We start from the raw sequence: 21,878 nt of genomic DNA, 5'->3' as shown, positions 1-21,878 counted from the left end.
AGTATCGGGCCTACCTTTATATTTTCGCGCTAGCGTTATTCTTTATCATCTGGTGGGAGGCATCCTTCAAAGTAATCCCCACTTGACTGAATAATACGGTTCCATCGATGTTTCCACTTTTCAAAACAATCCTGGAACTCACCTTTAGGGATAGCCTTAAGTACACTCGTCGCATTGTTTTCAACCGTTGTTTTGTCATCGAATCGGTGTTCTTTGAGTGGCTTTTTTAGTTTTGGAAACAGCCAAAATTCACAAGGGGCTATGTCGGGACTGTATGAAGGTTGTCGAAGCAATGCGATACTGTATTTGCTCAAAAACTGCTGCACAAGATTAGATGAATGCGCTGGTGCATTATCGTGATGGAGAAGCCAGTCACCACTTTCCCAAAAGTGCGGCCGTTTTCTTCTTACTGCATCACGCAAACGTTTTAAAATTTGAACGTAGTATTCTTTATTGATTGTCTGACCTGTTGGTGCATATTTGTGATGTACAACACCTTCACAATCGAAAAAAATAATCAACATTGACTTAAGGGGTAATATCCAGCAAATTTTTTTTTTTTTCCATTTTATTTTATTGGCTTAAATCATGCTAAAACTAATCTAGAATCAAAATCTACAACGCCTAAGTATTGATCTAAACTCAAAATTCGTTTAAATCAATTTTTACCGAACAACTTTTATGCTCCAAAATCACATTTTTCGCTTATTTTAGAGTGTTTTGAATTTGAAGTATAGAGGTCGCTGCATGAAATTTCGACCGTTACAACGTCTGTACAGCACGTGTTTACTCACAATTTCCCTTTGTTTAGTAGATCAGCCGTTCTCGTTGTGTACGTTCTTAGTTTGAGTTTTGCTATACTTTTTAACTGTGAATTATATTCAAAAGTTCTTAATTATGAGTGACAAGGTGTACAGTGGCCAAAAAGGCAGTAAAACAAGAAGTACCAGAACAACCCGGAGTAAAATTAGTAACCGACACCCGCCTAACCGCCATGCGTTCGAAGACGATTCGGAGTACGTTAGTACCTCGGCGAAAAAATTAAAAACTTTTGATTTAAACCCTGATCGCGATGTTGATAGGGATTTCGGCTACTGTTTCATACATTTTTTCGCTGTATTTACTGCTCTTTCTGAATTATTAGTGTGTAAAAAATGTAATAGTGATGTGCGGTTTTCACAGTTGAACATGCGTGGACTAGGCTTCAAGATTGTTGTGTCTTGTTCGAACTGTGGTGATGCCGATATTTTTAACTGTCCTCTAATACATGATCGTGCTTATGAGATCAATTGCCGTATTATTTTTGCTATGCGCGTCATTGGCATAGGCATCAACGGTATAAAAAAGTTTTGTGCGATGATGGATCTCGCAAAGCCTGTTTTTCAAACAACTTACAGTATGATCATTTCCAATATCGCCACTGCTACTTCATCTGTTAAAATTATTTCTATGAAAAAATCAGCTATTGAAGAGAAAGAACGTTCTATTGAACGAGGTGAAGAAGGCGGTCTTACGGTGTCAGGCGATGGATCTTGGCGGAAGAGGGGGTTTTCATCATTGTTTGGATTAGTTACTTTGATTGGTTGGCACACTGGCAAGATATTAGATGTGTGTGTAAAATCAAAGTACTGTAAAGTGTGTGAATATTGGCAAACAAAAGAAGGTACTGCTGAGTACAGGAGGTGTACCTTTCGCACAAAGAGAGTTGTGATGCCAATCATGAAGGTAGTGCCGGGAAAATGGAAGTCGACGGCGTCATAGAAATGTTCAAACGGTCCGAAGAAATACATAATATCAAATACTTGAAATACATCGGCGATGGAGATTCAAAAACGTACAAAGCTATAATTGATTCAAAACCATATGAAGATGTCATCGTTGAGAAAAAAGAATGCGTTGGCCACGTGCAAAAGCGCATGGGAACGCGGCTGCACAATTTGAAAAAAAAAAACGAAAGGTCTTGGCGGACGAGGGAAATTGACCGAAAAATTAATAGATGAACTTACAATTTACTACGGACTTTCAATTAGGAGAAACTCCGATTCAGTCGAAAAAATACGGATTGAAATTTGGTCGACGTTATATCATAAAATGTCGACGGACGAGAATCCACAGCACGAAAAGTGTCCCGTCGGAGTAAACACTTGGTGCGTATTCACAAAATAGTAACGAGTCCTTCAATGCTGTAGTGTGATCAATTGCTCCAAAAACGATATCTAGCGGTAAGACTATAGTTGATATTGCGACTGATGTAGCCGTTATTACCTTCAACGATGGCTTGTCGGGTCTGTTTGCCGTTTACGATGCTCTTGGGTTAACCGTTGGACCGAACATGTACGAGTTTTGCGTGAGATCGGACGCTAATCGCGTCAAAGTCGCTGAGCATCGTATGTCCGATATCGCGAAAGAGGTTAGGCGCAGCCTTACATCAGACAAAAAAAAGGAAGAAGAGGAAAATAAGGTCCGGGAAGGACAACTTTACGGCGCAGGGATAGCTGACTGAAGGTAAAAAAATTATTAAGGACTATATTATTACGATTCTTAAGATTTATAGCATTTTGAAACTTTAAACGCGTTTTTCTCAAAACCATTTTTTCAAAATCGGCGAGCAGTAGAACTGAAAAAGTTTACATCCAATTGACTTGAAATTTCAACTGTAGCTTCTTAATTTGATTATCTAGTAAAGTACACACGATTTTAGCGATTGATTAACAACAAAAAAAGTTATAAACAATTAAAGTCGATTTTTTTGTCGAAAAAAAAATATTTATTTTCAAACCGTCGCCATTTTGCGAAAAAAAATTCTAAAAATATAATCATGTGTACTTCACTAGCGACACTCATGTAGATAATGAAAAATTTTTTTTTTTTGTTATAGGTGGAGTTGGGCACGACTTCTACTGCTCGCCGCGGAAGAACTTTTTAAAAAAGCGGTTCACGGCAATCGCTGCAGAGCCGCCATTTTGTAAAAAAAATAACAATAAAAAATTTTTTTCTATTCTCCAAGAGTTACTTAATCCAATGATATATTATTTATATACCTTACATCTTAGTTAATTTCTTCAATTGACATTCTAGACTCTGTTGGATTCGCCTTTGTATATCGTCTTTTAGATTTTCCCAATAATATTCTTGTCTAATCCGGTGAAAGGTTTTTGAAACCCCATGATGTCCTCCAATTGGGGATTTATGGAATTCATAAAAGATTCCGTCGCGTTGTTCTAAGGGTACATACTCTAACTTATCTGTACAAATTATTAATTTTATTCCACTATTTCTAAAGACACTATCTAATAAATACTCTATTTCTAACCAACTTAAATTCTCTACATGTTTATTCTGAGCAATACAGACTTCAGTTTGATTAGTATTAATTAGTAAATCTCTTAATATTTTTAAAGTAATGTGTATATAATCCTTAATATAAGTTAACGATTCTGGGCGGTCTCCTCGTATGCAGAGTCCAAATTGATGATAATTCTTCTTCTTCTTTTCTTTTGAGACTTCACCCACTTGTAATATTACCTTAGTATTAATTTTCTTATTTTCTATCAATTTTCGAGCGCCTTCATCACAAGGTTGTCCATTGCTGCTTATAAAATAAGCAACATTGTCGTTGCGCACATGTATGGCTTCTTTAACCTTAACTATATTAGCGGTGTCGTTGTCGTTATTTACGGACTCACCCGAACTATTATTCATTGAGTCCTCTTCGGAATCGGGATCTTGTATATTGTGTGGCAGATTCTGATTGGGTTGCACAGGTATTTTGGGTATAACTCGTGCTTCAGCTTCAAGTTCACTATCGTCTAGATCACTTTCTATGTAATCAGGTATCTCATTTCGAGTTCTTTCGGGGTAACGTTTTGAAACAACTTCGACAAATTCAGGTATAGGCAACTTCTCTACAGGAGGTGTTCTTGGATCTGGGATAATTTTTTTATTATCATTATTAATAGGAATTTTCCGGGGTCGTCCACGTGGACGTTTTATTGGTTTGATTTCTTCAGTTTCCTGTTGAACTACCAAAGGGTCAGATGATTGTTCCAATTGTTGTCTTTGCCTTCTAGTAACTACATTTATTTCAGGAATTTGATGTGTTTTGTCTGCTTCGGTGATTACTGATATGTAACTATCATTTTCTTGTGTTGGTATTTTCCGTCTTCTAAAAGGAATGTAAGTGTCTCCTATTTTTATTGTCTTTGTGTCAAAATTAACACTTGCTTTACTAGAAAAAAGGAAATCAGATCCTATTATGCCTTCGCAATTTACAGGAAAGTCATTTTGTACAATATGGAATTTCATTGGTATCTCAAATAATTTCAGTGTTATTGATCCTAAAGTTCTATGGGTTAAACCATTAATATCTATTAGGTCAATTTGATCGGTCTCATCACGAATTCCTAAAGCATACTTTTCCTTTATTAGACTCTGTTCAGATAAACTATTAATCATATACTGTGTCCATCCGTATTTTGGATTATATATATTCAATAAAGGAGGTTCTTCGTCAACGAGTGGCGTATATAAATTATAAATTTTTCTATATTTTTGCATGTTACTATCACTAACAACAGGTTTTACTACGTTACTTTCGTTTATGCTATTGTTATTATAGTTTATCTTCGTACTGGTGTTGTATAAGAAATTTTTACCTATGATTCCGTGATATGGCATTTGACAATTTGCAACAACATAAAATACTATTTCATTTCCGGCTATTGTTAACTTGACAAATCCACATTCTTGGTAATCATCTTCACCAAAAATACTCTGCATGGGTAAGATATTGGACATTTGGATAGGTATATCGTCCGGTACACAACAGGATTTAATGATATTGGTAGTAGAAGTAGAATCAATTAAGAATTGAAACTCTTCACCTGTCTGTTTGCTAATATAAGAGTAAACTAGATTTTTAATTTCTCTATCATTCTGACGTATATGTTTTACATTAACTGGTTCTATCGGATTCCGTGATAGTGCATCGGCTGTCGCATTGGTTTTACCTGGGCGATAAATTATCTCTTACGACAAACTTGGCAAATAACTTCTGTATCACGGTTGTTGCTTAAGTTTTTGCGACACTCTTTCGCTGAGTGGCCAGGTGTATCACAAATTTGACAAATAACTTGATTTATCATTCTTATTTGTGTTCGAGTTCGGCAGTCTGCAGCTATAAGGCCGTTTCTATTGCATATTTGACATTTGAGATGTGTTCGACAATCACTAGCAACGTGACCTTTCCTATTGCAAATTTGACATGTTGTAATATTATTCCTTAACTTGGAGAAGCATGAATTTTCTTCGTGACCGACCTTTTTGCAGAAATTACATCGTTTATTATTACTTTCTCTAATTATACTATTGCAATTTAGGGCATTGTGGCCTTCTTTATTGCAGTTTTGACAGAGGGTTATTGATCTGAAAGAACGAGAATTATTAGAGGCTCGTGCTCGCAATGTTGATTGTAATTCTAGGTCTTTTTCGACTTTTATGGCATTCTTTAGCGCATTTAGGATGGTGGTGTCGCTAGGTAAATTTAGCCGAATTTCAGGCTTTAGTCCTCTTCTAAAGCATTCAAATATGTTTTGTTCGATTATCTGTTTTTGTGTAGGCGTTAAAGATTCTAGATTATCTTCTTTCTTTTTGGCTTTAATAATTTTACTACTTAACAGTCGTAACCTATTTCCAAAAGTTAATACCTTTTCTTCATTCCTTTGGAACTCATTGCCTAATTCACCTAATAATTGATTTAATGTTTGAATGGGACCGAATATGTCAGCTAAATGGTTTAACAATTCATCTACAGTGGAAAATGTTAGTCCTACTACTGTAGCACGTGCTTCTCCTTCTAGTTTCGATCTCAAGCGTTTGGTTAAATTTTCTTCTATGTTTGGCGGTATTATGCTTAATGCCTCTTTACATCCTTCTACAAATTGGGTCCATTAGTTTGGTCTTCCATCAAATGTTGGCACTACACTTAATGCATCATTTAACGATACTACATGTCCTGGTAATGCTTTGGTTTCGGCGTATATTTCTGCTTCGCTATTATTATTGATTTTCGGCGGCATTTTGTTATAATTAATAAAAGGGATCGGTAAATCAATAATAGGGTCGCTTAAGATATGTGAAGTGGACGCAGTTTCGACTTGGTGTAAAGCTCTGTTTCGATTAAAATCTGGATCTAAAGCAGGACTGTCTTGAATATTATTTAAGTCAGGGAGTGACTCTGTTGATCGCCTTAGACCTCCGCCAACTTTACTAATTGTCCAGCTGACACTCGAGGTTTTCGACTGGCTGCGTGTAAGTCGCTTATCCTTGTTTTCGCTCATTAATAAATATACTTATGTGCATTTATATATGTCAGACAAAGGGAGAAGAGAGAAAAAAAAATGAAATTTATACTAGAAGGTGTAAATTTATTTGGTGTTTTATTTTGCTAAATTTTACAAGTATTTATATATTTTTACATAATTTTATGTTGACAAATTGTTAAGTAATTACAACTTAATTAAGGAATTCTTATAATCTTTTATTAATGCGAAAAATTTGTCTACTCTAGATATCGGCTCTCTAGCAGAGGATAAATTGGGAGAAGCCTTACAATTTACATTCTTTTTTTTTTTCAGTGGTAAAGGCGGGTTCAAAAGAGCTTTGGGGATAGAAGGAGGCCCTGAAGATTTCTTTTGTATCTTAATTTTTTTAATCGCGCGCAAGGATCTTTGTAAAACTTTGTAAACCTCCGGGTTTACTTTTGTACCATCCTTCAGTATTTTAAGTTTCTCGTCCCTTTTTGCAATTTTAATAACAGCGTCTTTAATATTATGCTTTTTTTTTAATCTTTGGTTTTCGCAAAACGGTATTTTGTATTCCCTTCTAAATGTTTGTTGACAACGAACACACTTTTCCGGGATAACAAAATGTCGACATAAACATCTTCGAAATTGAGTGACCTTTTCTTCTAATGTTGTAGGCAAGTTACTTGATGAAGGTGAAGGTTGTTTGGGTGGACCCTGTACCTCGTCTTTTGGTGTTGACCAAATCTCTATCGGACGAGCTAACTCTATTTTATTCTGCTTAGATATCTCTTTTAATCCATTTTCATACTTGTCCTTTGGCAATCCTAACTCATGCTTTCGAATCTCTCTCCCGAGAGCTCTTCGTTGTGTTTTAGTTAGCCGTTTTCTAGTTGTTCTATATCCTAATTCCACTAGAACAATATCGAAACAAAGACACCAAACTTATATTAATACCATATTTCAATAATTAGAATGATTCTAAAAAAAAGTCTGAACTTCATATACTTTTACTAGAAATCTCAATCTAATTTATTGTAATAAAACCTTATCTACTTCTGTGTATAAACTAAGTATTATCGCGAATTATTTTACTTATAATTGTAAATTTTCAAATGACTTTGCTAATTTATCTACTTTATTTGCTAAAGCCCTTTTTGAAATCGTATTCCTATTAATTAGTTTGTTATTAATTTTTACTTGCTTCCTAAGATTTTTAACTTGTTTCTTTAGGGCAGTATTTGTTTTGATTAAATCTACACAAATATTTCCCAAACTAGCTATTTGTTCAATTCTATGCTTCAATTCTCTAATTCAAGTTTCGCGACACGTGCGCTAAGACTACGACCGTTATTGTTTATTCTTGTGATATCGGAGCTATGATTATTAACCTTATTAATTACGGATATTTGACTGTCCTTTAAATGTGTAATGTCTTCGATTAATTCATCTACCGTGTCGACTATTTCGTTAGAAAAAGTATTAAAACTTACGAACGGTGGCATTACAACTAAAAGAAAGACCAAAAATCTTATCTATCTAACAACAAAATTTTATTAAAACTTATTCGTTTGTAGAATTATGAAAACCGACAAATGGTGGCATAGCTAAAGGAAAACTGTATGTGAACGTTTTATCAAAATCTTATTTTTACAGATATATTACGGCAATTCATTCCTTAAATATAAATTTTGATTCTTACAAAAAGATATTTATCTTTATTTTTACTTAAACTTTCTTAATTAAACCCTTCATTCTTTGATACTATTTATTTTAAAATTATTTATTTTACTTATAACAGGCAATTTTCTTATTTAAATTTTTCTAATTTGCAAAATTATTTATTTCAAAATTTCTACTTTTATATTATTTTTCTCAGCAAGATTTCCTAAATTTTTTTTAAACACAATATTCTGAAACTCTTTTATTTTTACTCCGAGTTTTATTTATTTAATTATTTTTAAATTTTCTTCCGCAGGATTTCTAATTTCTCTAATTAATTTTTATTGCTAATGTATTTCTTTCCGACTCAGACAAGATTCGTAATATTATCTCAAAATTTTTTCTGTATGTTATTTTCGATCTTTCTAAATTAACCTTTTTATTTCTAAATACAATTTTTAGAACAAAACATAAATTCAAAACCCTCTTTTTTCTGTAATAAGCATTTATTCTTATTTCTCTCTTCAAGGCACAAAAGAAGACTTTTCTTTGGACAAATTTTCTATTCTGATTTATAATTTTATTTTCATAAAAAATGATTCTTCTCTGAAAACTTTTTTCAAATTTCAAATACTTTTCAAACCCTTTTCTTAAACAACTTAATTTTCTTTATTTTTCTTTAACTCTTCTATTAATTTACTCATTCAAATTTCAATAATTTTCTAAATTATTTCATTATTCTTTATTACAAAATAAATTCCCATTAATTTTCCCAAAATTTTCCTAAGTTCAATTCAAATAAACTCCAATTCATTTTCACTTTCAATTTAAGCTATTTTCTTGTTTAACACAAAACTTATTTTCTATTTTCTCAATTAAATCAGTGATTTTCTGACTAATAAATTTGTATTCTTATTCAAAAAAAAAAATTTTATTACTTTATTTTATTCTTCACAGATTTCAAATTCAACAAAATACTTTAAGTAGTATCTATTCTTAATTTTCTTTTACTCTAACTGATCACTGATATAATTTAAGAAAGGAAAACCCTAACAGTTTTCTTTGCAACAATTTAATCCCTCCGGGGCCTCAAAATTTTTATGTGACGTCGGGGTCACTCTCAGGTACGCTTGGAGTAAGCGTAAACTCAGGGTTGCTCTGATTTGGCTATCGTGTAACACATAAGCCGGGACGAGCAATATTGTTGCGTTGAGAAAACTGTATGCTAACGCGGAATGTAATAACCAAATGTTATTACAAACACACCAGACTCACGCTTAATGTGTTCTTAAGGGACTTTAATGAAAATTCACCAGACTCACGCTTAATGAATTTCCAAAAGAAAGGCGGATTACTTAAAGAAAGAAAAGGATAGCCAGATTTAAGATTTTACTTACTTTTATTTTATCAAATCACTTATTATTAAAGTTGCGTTCTCTCTGCTCTTTGGCCTCTTTCTCTCTCTATATGCTCTGAATATACTTGGGTGACTTTTCTTCTTTGATGCTTCCTCCGGGACTCACTCACTGGTAAACACTTCTTATTAGGGACTTCCTGGTGCCCACTCCGCACTTACTCTTCCTTTCCAGCCTTGTACAGAGCTTTTTATAAGCCGTGGGTGGTTGGGTGGAAATCCCTTTCCTCAGGCCCATGAGGCGATAACGGCCAAATTTTGTATTGGTGAAAAATTTTCTAATCATATCCAGAATCTCTTTATTGGTCTGTGGGCGTGAATTTTCAGAGAGAAAGGGCGGTCCCTTTTTAACTTGGGCCCTTTTCTCCAGAGATGGCTATCGGAGTGCCACTTTTAAGAGCAAGAGTGACGCTATAGCTTATAATTACTTATACATAATTGTACTAAACTTAATTAATTATGACGATACATAGTGATTATTATAAACATTTAGAAAAATCCAAGCCTTTTACGATTTATTATAAAATACATTACTGTTCTATTTATTGGTTATTCGGTGACAAAAAGATGCGCATTATAATAGCTTACAAAATTGATGAAAATCTATTTAGTATTACGGATATTTTCTTAAAAATCGGTGAGAAAAAAAAGATAAATTGCATTTTTATGGTCCCCTTCCATTGTCAGCGTGATAACACTTCACGATGTATGCGCGATGATCGTAGGCCCCTGTCAACACATGCGTGTGGGACAAAGCAGGATAGAGCGTTGATTGTAAGCTTGAGTACGCAGGCTCGGGCCACTATCAAAGTTTATATTTCGAATGCGTTTTCATCGTGGGAAATGAGGAAGGTTCCCACTCCGTTCGTCATATTTAATAATTAAATTAATAGAGGAAAAAAAACTAAGTTACGGCTGGCCGTCACACTTACATAATCGTTTGACGTTGGAGTTTTTTAAAATTCGAAAAATTTGTACAGTCGTGAAGAATAATTTTTTTAAAACGGTCAAAATGTTGATATAAACGCGAGGCTCGTCAGTATTCATTTAGAGTACGTATTTATCGTACAGTTTTATTAACTCTTTTATTTAGTAATAGTTATTAACGTCCATTAATGTGTGACAATTTTACTGAATTTCAGAAAATAAAATTACTATTGATATCATCAACGCCTTGAATCTCACTCAGGATTTACCTGCATTAACCCATTAAGGCCCATGTCAAAACAGGATAAGACAGCGCTAAACTAATTATAGCATAAGTGAAAAAAAGTATCCTTGTTTTTTCTTTTACTATTTGCAATTATTTATAAAAAATTATTTAAACAAATTACCTAAAAAGTTAATATTTTTATAAGCTGATTGCGGCAATCGATTCTACGAGAAAAAATATGACAAAAATGTACATAACATTTTCTGATCAGGCTTCAACTTGTTAGTGTAAAACGGTGATACTGAATTTTTAACACTAAGAATATTCATTCAGTTTCTTTGATGTATTCATCTTGGTGTTTTTTATACAGTGCTATAGAACATGCAAAAGAAAAAACACGGAAACTATTTTTTTTTACTCGTGCTATAAATAGCATAGTTAGTTTGACGCTATAGGTCATGCATTTTGTTTGGGATTTGGCGTATACAGGTGAACCTGTGTGGCCTGTGTAATTGTTCATTGCCGTTTTACACTAACAATTTGAAGTCTGACCAAAAAATGTTATATACATTTTTCTCATATTTTTCCGGTAGAATCGATTACCGCAATCGGTTTTTATAAATATTAACTTTTTGGATAATTTGTTTAAATAATTTTTTATAGACAATTGCAAATGGCAAAAAACACGGATATCTTTTTTTCACTTATGCTATAAATGGTATATTTAGTTTAGCGCTACCTTATACTTTTTTGGAGTGGGCTTTAATGGATTAATTCCTATAATTAGCGTTCAAATGAAATTTTAATTGAAACACAAAAAGCAATTTCCTACTAACTGCGAAAATGACGAAAATCAATGTCATGAAAACCGATCAGAGGTATGTAATTATTATACTAAATAATTCGTTGAATCAAATATTTTTCCTTTTCTGAATTAAAGTGTTTTTTTAATTTTTTAACATCATATTTCTTGTCAATGTCATGGCTTATTAATGGTTTTATAGGATGTTGCTTTGGCTCCTAGAATTCAAAGAATGCGACCGTTGAGGGACTCATTCAACGATGGACTCTCCAGTAGCGTCAATACAAATATTGTAGTTAATCAAATGTCCGACATCACATTTATTTTAAAGAAATCGGAGGTTGAAAAACTTATCATTGATTCGTATGAAAGGAAAAAGCAGTTAACTTCGAAAGCGCGAAATAAAATAGTTGACATAGTCATAAATGAATTACGAAGTTTAACTAAAAGGTACATTGTTACAATGATTGATGATTAAATGCTTATGTTCTTATATTTTCTATGTTAACTTATATACATATTTTTTTAATTTTAGTGTTGGTAATAATATATTGGAAAAAATTAGGAAGAGCATCGTTGTAACTTTTCCGTCAGAGATACTATCGACTTACTATAAAAGAAAGATTCTGGCTGAAAAAATAAATCCATCCCTTCAAAAGAGAAATTACCAATCAAGTGGAAGAATTCAAATTCACAGAGATTTTAATATCAATGAAAGCGATGACGACGAAGAGGATAGACCTGCTCAAGAGCAAATAGATGATTCAACTATAAATATAGATATGAAAAAATATATTTTTTAATTTTATTTATTATGTATTATTTTTGTAGTAATTTTAATTATGTTTCTAACCAAAATATTTTTTTCAGATGAAACGGTGAAGAGTAGTTTAAAGTAGTTGAACGAAAACCAATGTTCACCTATTAATGAAATAACTCAAATTTACTAGGATAATACATCTGATTATTGTTTGAACGATATCATACGAGAGCCAAATTAAAGTTGATGTTGTTGCTGTCGCTGGAAAAGCTTTTGTGGTTGGCATCGTGCGCTACCAACGTCGGTCACAGTCGACAATGTTAGTTACTGTATCTGTTGCTGCAAGTTGTTGTATAAAATTTCCGAGAAACTTCTTGACGAGTATAACGAGCGTGAATGCTGCTTGTTATGTCTCTTTCTCCCATATCATAATACACCCTTATAAATTAAATATGTATTGATACGTATCACTAAGTTTTAGCAGGTTCAAGTAAGATAAGTGAAAAAGGAAGGGTCGGACAAAGAGAGACGGATTCGATTATCGCAGACCGCGAGGAAGACGCTCGGTTTTTCGGCGCGTGGCAGTTTGCTCGAGTTTTTCGACGCGAGCACACGTGCACCGGCCTAGTGATCCGATTCCCCTTGGTCTCTTTCAAAATTCTCGGCGACGAGATTGGCTGTGACACCCAGGAGAGGTGAGCTCGAAGTGTCGAAGGACAAGAAAGAGAGTAAGAGTGACTATGTGCTCATAAATACTATGGTACTAAAACTTTTCAAAAAATAACCAGGTGTTAAGATATGTGCCAACGAACAAATTTACAATTTTTTTAAATTGTTGCTAATTTTTTTCCTAACTTATATTTTTACATATAAATTAGAGAAACTGTATACCTAAATATATGTAAAAAACATATTAAGTTGGAAAAAATCGATTGGTTAGTATTTCTAGGGTTTTTGAAACAGTCAAGAATTATACTGCTTTCTCTTCCTTTCTCTCTCTTTCTCTCTCTATCTCGCTCTATCTCGCTCTTTTTCTTTTTTGAATTTTTTTGCTTTATTTTTCTATTTATCATGGGTGATTTTTTTTTACTTCATTCCTTTCCTCTAATTTTGAAATAATTTTTAAAACTGCCGAATTTGTTATAATAGCTTGTTAACATATGCTCTGTTGATTTCTAATAAAATCTGCAACGAATACTTTTTTTTTGTATTTATAATAAGAACAATTGTTTTCATTCTACATTTTGATTGTAGTTTACTAAAATTTTTATTTTGCTGATACTTTTTTGGATTCAAAATTTAAGTTAAAACTTATCAACATTTAGGTATAATGTAACAGGAAGTTAAAAAAGTGTTTGATTTTTTTATAACACCATGAATTTAAATGAAAATAAGCTTTTTTGACATCACCATTTTATGCTCATAGAAGAGAAAATCATAGCATTTGTAAAACTACACACAATTAATGGTATTTAGTTCTATGTGATTTTGGTATATTCACTTTTTATTAAAATCTATGTAATTAATAAATAAAAAATATACTTAATGATTAAAATAGTAGGTTATTATTATTATTATAAATTTAAAAATAATACTTAGAAATAATTATTTGACGATCTTACAGCATTAATTAGGCTTGAAGCTCAATGTCCTGCCTCATGTGAACTAACTTGGATTCAAACCTGACGTAGTTCGAGAAATAAGAAAAACAATTGTAAAGCTAATTTTTCATACACTTCAATATGCTCTCTATTGATATATTGCTCTATTCTGCTGACATTATGAGATAAAGACTTTTTTTACGTATAGAAATCTAGAGCATATAGACTTAGGCTTAAATAACAATTCCTAAATAGTAGGGATCTAATTAAAAGATACTTCAGAATCTTAATATATTATTTAAAATTATTTAGTTTTTTATATCATTATGTAAGTATGCTTCTTATTGTACTTCTGGGTCTCACATTGACTATGAATTATCTCATATTTATGTGGGATATTTTCCAGTTATATTAAATAAATAAGTCACTCGTTATCATTAATTACCAATTAGCAGGTGATCTCAAATCACTGATTTTCTTGAGGTCATCCAAGCAATCTATATGAGGATAAATTTCCTTTGCATGTTTCATAAAATATGGAAAAATATCAGTAACATGACCTGCACCTTGCAAGATATCACTGATGACAACATGTAAGTCAACTGGCAGGGATTCAGTTTCAACACAGTATTGACGAAAGCTGTTAACAGCTTGTTGCCATAGATATTCTGTAAATGTTTTCACATCATTTAGTCGATTAATAAATTAAAAATTTTCAAATTTGCTTACAAAATTTCCACTAACTGTCTAAACCATAATCCAAAGCTAATGCCTTGATTTCTTTTTTTTGTACAAAAATATTTAAAATCTTGATTAAATCAGTTTTCTTTAAATCAGTTGTTAATTCAGCTCCTACATTAATATCATCTGTAGTTGATTTTATAAAAACAGGTTGAATCAATGGTGAAAGATTTTGATTACTGTTATCTCTCTTTCCTCTCAAAATATTTAGATAAGTTCCAATCACAGCTCTAAATTAAAAAATTATTAGTTTTTAATAAACTAACAGGATCAAAATAATTTCAGAAGCGATAAACATACCTGCCATTCATTTTAGTATTTTTAATTTGTTTTCTACATAAGAGCATGTAATAAATTCGTGATGTAGATAACATTTTCTATTTAAATTCTTTGCCATGTAACAAAATAACGTAAAATTGTAATGTAACTTATTTTAAAATAATCCATGTCATGTACTCAATATTTATCAAGATATGACCCCCCTTACCCTAGCCGGCAAAGTGTAATGGACAGTGAAAAAAAAAAATACCATTCGAAACATCTCTAATTGAACCCCACAAAAATGCTCAATATTTTAATTGAACCCCTTCAGTTGTCCCAAAAAAAATTAAAAACTATGATGATTTTTTCGTTTTTTGCAACTGCTATATCTTTAGTAATACTTAATATTTTTGCAAAAGAAACAAGGCAAAAAATTGAACCTTTGCTCGTTTTAATTGCACCCCTCTCATTTTTCAAAATTATTAATATATATGTCAAAAACAACAATATAACTTTATTGTATGTTCTTTCCAAATAACCCAATAACCCAATAATCTATTTGAAAAGAACATACAATAAAGTTAGATTGTTGTTTTTGACATATATATTAATAATTTTGAAAAAGTGAAAGGGGTGCAATTAAAACGAGCAAAGGTTCAATTTTTTGCCTTGTTTCTTTTACAAAAATATTAAGTATTACTAAAGATATCGCAGTTACAAAAAACGAAAAAATTATCATAGTTTTTAATTTTTTTTGGGATAACTGAAGGGGTTCAATTAAAATAATGAGCATTTTTGGAGGGTTCAATTAGAGATGTTTCGAATGGTATTTTTTATTTTTACTGTCCATTACACTTTGCAGGCGAGGGTAAGGGAGGTCAAGATATGCCAAGTTTACAGTACTCGAATCGATATGGTTCAGCATTGGGCAATTGTGATTTTGGACGAGATCAGTGTTGGGCATCGATGGTTTGTATCGAGAAAAAAGGCTTCCTGGAGCTGACTTCAGTGTATAAACTGAAAGAGCTCTTTTCGATTCCGCTCGTTCCAAGGTTCCGCTAAATTTTGAATTTTAAAAGGAAATGCTTTTCGCATATTAGCATGTAAAAAAATTTTATTTATGTATATAATGTATTGTACAATTGTTGAAAAGTAATAAATAATAAATAATGAAAACTGTAATTAATTAAAAAAAGTTATTTTTTAGCGACCTTGTTTTCACTCCTTTCTTATTTTATAATAATTAAAAATTGATTATTCTCTAGAATTTACAGATTATTATTTAATTTGTTATTAAATAATGAAATAAAATTATAAAAATTATTTAAATATCAGACCACCAATGTATTCTATTAAGATATACACGACTTCCGCCAATTCGCAACGTAAACTCAACCCGAGCCTGCCGGCCGAATGCCGATGGAACGAGCGAATTTGTTTCTTTTGTGCCGGCTACAGAGCAACATCGTGCTTCTATTTGCATCAGCTGTTTTTAACGGTTATGAAAAGGGTTTTCTGTATATAAAAATTGTATTAATTTCAGAAATTGAAATTATCGGTATTATTGTTTAAATTCATTTTTTTGAGAGAGAGAGAGAGAGAGAGAGAGAGAGAGAGAGAGAGAGATTATTATAATAATTTTTTTTTTTTTTTGGAGGAGAGTCTGAATCCATTTACGGACAACTGACGGAAGCCCGCCAAGTGTGGGACTCAGTAGCTTAGGCCACCAATACCCACTAAACATATCTCTACTTGTTCACACCGCAAACAGCCCGGAACTGTTTATCACATTATTTCAGACTGGGCGGCTGTCATTGTGTGTCCAAGCACACATTCATCTCTTTAATACTCATTCATTCCCGAATAGGCTCTGAAATGTTCTCATTCATTCAATTTTCCAAGCATCCATCCGTCTTATTGTTTCGTAACACATTCGAAACGTACAGCGCGATCTTACGCTCTGCGTCAGCTATTGTCAACATTACGTTCGTCACGTTTTCTGGCGTAATCGGCCCTAATTCTGTCTCCAGTCTCAATCTTTGCTCGGCCCAACGGTCGCACGCGAAAAACGTGCGCTCCGCGTCGTCCCAAGGTTAGGGTGTATCAATATGCACAGTCTGGGGAAACTACCTTACCTATTCTGTGCAGGTACTTTCGGAAGTATTCGTGTCCGGTCAGAAACTGGATGAGATAGAAATCCACCTCCCCGTGTTTTCTGTCTTTCCACGGACCAACGTCTGGTATCAGTCTGTGGGTCCAGCGTCCTTGAACGTCTGTCGTCCATCTTATTTACCATTGTTCTGTCGTTTTCGTTCGTTCCTCTGTTGCAGCGTCGGCCCTCCCTACAGTCGCACTTCAGTCGTAAATACGTTTCCTTTCGCCTGCCAAGAGGTCGATCGGGATAACGCTCGCGATCACGAATATCGCGTTATCCGAGACTGTTCGGTGCGCGCACGTGATTCTTAGCGCTCCCGTTCTTTGTACGCTCGTCATAGTCTTTGCGCGTCTCCTTACCCGTAACGAGTTGGCCCATACCTCTGCTCCGTAAAGCATGATAGAATGGGTTACGCCCATCAACAGTCTTCGTATACTCGGTTTCGGTCCTTTCGTGTTTGCCATCAGCCTACTCAAGGCCTTGGTCCTTTCGCTAGCTCTGGCGGTCGCATCTCGTATGTGAGGCCAAAAGTTCAGTTTTCTATCTAGAGTCACCCCCAGGTACTTTACCTCACTTTTGGTCTCCAGTCGTTCCGTACCTATGGTCATCGGTATTATCGTGTCTATTCTCTGTCTCGTCAGTATCAGTAAGCCTGTCTTAAAAAGAGCCAGGCTCAGTCCGTGGTCCGTCATCCACCCATCCAAATGCCTCATCACCTGGCTCAGCTTGAACTGAGTCAGATGTGTGTCGCGGACTGTTATTACGACTGTCTATCTATTACGGCATGTCTAGCTCTATTAGTCCGTCGTACAGTACGTTTCAGAGGTCGGGACCAAATATGGATCCTTGTGCCACCCCCGCTGTAATTTTCCGATACTTCCGTCCTTCCGTCGTTTCATACGTCAGTCATCGGTCCTTTAAGTAATTCTTCAAGACTCTTAGAAGGTAGGCGGGCATCTGAAAGCCGTCTAGTGCTCTCAGAATATCCACCCACCTAGCAGAGTTAAAGGCGTTCTTTACGTCTAATGTTACTAGGAGCGTTATAAGTCTAGCTTCGTAGCAAATCTCGTTCATTCTGTCAACTACCTGTCTCGCGTCTGTATTGCTCCTATCGTTGAGCGTCCTTTCCGGAAGCCGTGTTGTCGGTCCGATAGGTCGCCAGCGGCTTGCACTGCCGCGTTCGGTCTTGATCTCAGTAGCAGTTCGTATAATTTGCCGGTCATGTTGAGGAGGCTCAAGGGCCTATACGAATTCGGCTTATCGGGGTCTCCCTTGTCTTTGCCAATGAGTACCAACCTCGCGTTCTTCCAGAGTTTATTGAAAACACCCGCTGTCAGTCACCCACTGTACAACTGCAAGAGTATGTCGGGCCGTCGAGTCGCTACATACCGTAGCAGTTCACCCGATATACCGTCTGGTCCATGAGCCTTGTTCATCTTCAGCAAGGTTGTCGCTCGTATGAGCTCTTCCCTTGTGAAGCAAGGACATTCTATTTCTTTGTCCGTGTTCGTGTCATCGATTCTGTCAGGATGCGTTGAAAAAGGACCCTCAACTATCTTTTCCATTGTTCTAGCGTCTTTTCTCTCCGGTGGAGCTCGGACGCCTAGTTTCCAGGTCACAATTTTGTAACCCATCCCCCACGGGTCCTAGTCCACCTCGTCTGTCAGTCGTGTCCAGCATTGTCGTTTGCTGTCCGTTATAGCTTGGCTCAGCCTTTTTCTGGCAAGTTTGTATGCCTCTGAGGCTTCTTCGTCATATCTGTTTCTTTATCTTTGTGTCTGTCTACGTCACCGGTGACATTCGCGTCTGATATCTGCGATTTTTTGCGTCTACCAGTACAGCTGTCGTCGGTCGCGTCCGTATCGTTTTATCGGCATCGTAGCGTTGCATAGGTGACGGAGGTATTTTTCCGCCTCCTCAACTAACTTCTCCGCCGAGTGGTTTTCGTAACAGGCTCTGCATTTTGCAGTAGTCTGTCGAGTTCTTTTCTGTCCAGGTGTTTCGTGTCCCATCGTAGATAACATGTTACCTCTTCGTCTAGTCGTATTTTCGTCTGTTACTTCAAAGATGATGTATTGGTGATCACTGGCTGTATATTCCTCGATCACTTTTCATCCTCTTATTCGCGTCAATAGTCTGTCTGTTGCCAAAGTCACGTCTGGTATAGATTGACCCCACCCCGGTCGTCTAAATGTCGCCGTTTTTCCCTCGTTTACCACTACTAGTTCCAGCCTCGCGGCCATCTCTAGTAGTAGACGTCCGCGACTGTTTGTCGTGGGCATACCCCACTCAATCGCCCGCACGTTAAAATCGCGACGACCGTATTTTCGGATATATTCCGCACTGCGTCTTCGATATCTGTGAGTCTGTTGGCATACTCCAACGCGGAATAGTTCGGTGACAGGTATACACTGACGATAACGACAGTGCCCATCCTCACCCAAACATAGTCCGCCCCGGACCCGCTTGCCGAGAAGCATCGTGCAGACTCGCATCGCTTCGTTTCCGCGTACCCACATCGCCGTCGTGTTCGATTTGCTAGCGAACCACGATGGCTCAGGTCTGTTCCTGTATTGTTCGCTTATAACAAGCACGTCTGCGTTCATCTCCATCGCAATTTGAGGGAGGAGCATGTGTGCTACGCTACTCCTGTTCACATTGCATTGTAGTATCGTCAATGCAGTAGTTCTTTCTGTCCGGCCCTTTACATTCTCTCCGCGTATGTCCGTACCTGAGGCAGTTGAAGCATCTTTGAGGATGAATGCGTAGTCGAACTCGACAATTCATCCATCTTATTTTGATGCGTTCCCTGTCCATCAGTCTCGTTACTTCCGTCGTGTCGAACTCACAAACGGCTCGCGCATTCCCATATGCGTTTGGCGCAAAGAGATGTACTTTTCGCTCCGAGTCCGTATTTAGTTCGCGATTTATCGCATTCGCGATGTCCTGTACCGTCGTGACGCAGTCCAAGTCAGCAAACTCCAGCGTCATCTTGAAAGTTAAGTCTTTTACTGTCGCAGTCTGTCCTAATACTTTCTGAAGTGTTCTTTGGAAGTCCTTTCCTTGCGACTTTTCCAGCCGCATTAATACGAGTACAGCACCGTCCTTGGTTTTTCTAATCGTCCGAACGTCCACCTTCTCTGTCTTGGGGTTCTACCTTCTGTCTGATAGTCCGTAAGACATTGGCGTACAGTTGTCCTTCCTCCAGCTTGATCAGAATGGTCCCGCACCTGCTTTTCAGGTTGGGACACTCCGATCCTCGGTTACTGTGTCTGTCTGTCGTCTTATGTACCGTTTCTTTGTCGGTCTTTTTCTTGTTCCTTTTCTTTTTCTTTTTTACGACAGTGGCCCAGTCCTCTGACACCTCCGCTCTCATCTCAACATCCTCCGAAGTCTCCGGAGTCTGTTGAGTGGTATGCCTCTCGACAGGTGTCTGTTGATTTCCGGCATTCACTCCCGGCGTTTGCTGTGTGGCAGCAACGTCTAGGAACGTTCTCCGTCTTTCGTCATTTACTTAGTCTGGGCTTGGGGTCTGTTTTAGCCGTCGCCTTTTATGTCCTGGAGTTTCCTCCATTACATTCGCTCGTCTTTCCGTTACGTTCGTCTTTTGTCTGATCTATCGCATTCGCTTCAGTTCATACATACAGACTTCTATAGCCTCATATATCTCAACCATACCGTTCGTAATCACGCGGCTCACGTTTCTTTGGACGTTCGTCTTCTTCGTCATTTGTCCTAGGACGCTGTGTATGGTGAGCAGTTTTTCTCGCATCTTACTCTCCACAGCGTCCCAGGATTCTGGTGACGTCGATCCTGTCCTTTTTCTTGTCGCAATTACCCGTCCACCAGCCAGGTTTCCTACTGGTGTAACGGGCGAGCCGGGCAGCTCCAGTGACACTCCTGAGTCGATGGGCGCAGGCGGCACTCTAGTACCTCCAAAATTTTCTTTACCTTTCATCTCATTTTCATCTCCTTCCATCTACTATGTATATTATGTGTTAGTGGTCAGGACTAATTACCAGGTATAGTGGGTCCTGCAATCTTTCCTGAGTAGACCCTCTGACCGAGCGTGCCTAGACGGTGGCCTCGACCAATCTTCCCCCCCTCCCTGCAGCAAGGGCCCTTCGGCAATCGCCAATCGGCATTACTACAAAGAGCGAGATTTGACGCTTATTAGGCGCTTTACCATTGTGTAGGGCGAGCCTCCCATGCTGGCTGAGCTGGGTCCGACCCCCTCCAACTACTGGCGGCCCAGGAGTGCGAGACTGGTTTTACGATTGTACCCTCCAGTGTCGGCACACACACAATCTAGGATAAACTCTCTCGTGATTGCTCTCGCCACCGTCTGGTAAAGTTCTGTTTGTGTCTAATCGACTAATCCGTCATTCCTTTGGTTTCACATCCATTCGGGAGATGACCGTTTATAGAGCCCCCTCATTTATAACCTGCTTGAAAAAAATACCCGTTTATTGGGTTCCATCTCATTCGTAGGCAATACCCGTTTATAGGGCTCTTCATTCATGCTCCCAGAGAATTTTCGGACAGTCAATCAGATGTGTAGGTTTTGTGTGATGAGTGGTTGTGTACAGCCTTACTGCCTACCACTATTGGCGGCTGTAGCCAGTGTTTCCGTTAGCCGTCTCTATCATAGCGCTACTGCAGAGAGCATCGACGCAATATTGACGTTTCCAGCGGGCGCGACGTGGACGCCGGAAGTTAGCGTTTCTCTATTGTGGGTATGATCCACACAATAGAGCACCCACCCAGTTAATATAATAATATTAACGCTACTTATGTGAATTAACATTTAATTGTTCATCGTGTTAAAAAAAACAGCGTATTTATTTTTTTTCGTTCAAACGTTTTACGAATACGTAAATAATTGGTAAATACTAAAATTATTATCAATGTATTTTTCAGGTTGCAAACGATTTATCTTTGATAAAGGCTTCTATGAGACTTTTATACTTTTATTCAACTTTAAGTTAAACTAACAGTAGTGAGTAATTTAATAAAATTAAACCAAT

At 36.2% G+C, this 21,878-nt stretch overlaps 1 protein-coding gene across 3 annotated transcripts in view; it reads right to left on the bottom strand.

Annotated features, from left to right (window-relative positions):
• Positions 1 to 14,940, bottom strand: part of LOC131668362 (ATP-dependent RNA helicase SUV3 homolog, mitochondrial) — a 114,121-nt gene extending 99,181 nt beyond the window's left edge. The window contains exons 1-4 of one of the 3 annotated variants that reach the window (XM_058942466.1): positions 14,923 to 14,940; positions 14,736 to 14,823; positions 14,439 to 14,665; positions 14,140 to 14,362 (exon numbers count right to left, since the gene is read on the bottom strand). In XM_058942466.1, coding sequence (XP_058798449.1) covers positions 14,140 to 14,362; positions 14,439 to 14,665; positions 14,736 to 14,809 — 524 coding nt within the window. In that variant the 5' untranslated portion in view covers positions 14,810 to 14,823; positions 14,923 to 14,940. Of the gene's footprint in view, positions 1 to 14,139; positions 14,363 to 14,423; positions 14,666 to 14,735; positions 14,898 to 14,922 lie in introns of those variants that run through there. The other 2 variants (XR_009302261.1, XM_058942478.1) reach the window with 2 other exon arrangements.
• Between the last annotated feature and the right edge of the window lie 6,938 nt (positions 14,941 to 21,878).

This window comes from Phymastichus coffea, unplaced genomic scaffold (assembly GCF_024137745.1).
Source record: "Phymastichus coffea isolate CEN01 unplaced genomic scaffold, Cenicafe_Pcof_1.1 PCOF00006, whole genome shotgun sequence".
In the NCBI taxonomy this organism is placed as follows: domain Eukaryota; kingdom Metazoa; phylum Arthropoda; class Insecta; order Hymenoptera; family Eulophidae; genus Phymastichus; species Phymastichus coffea.
The sequence above is the reverse complement of the archived record's forward strand: the minus strand, read 5'-3'. Positions and strand labels throughout refer to the sequence as shown.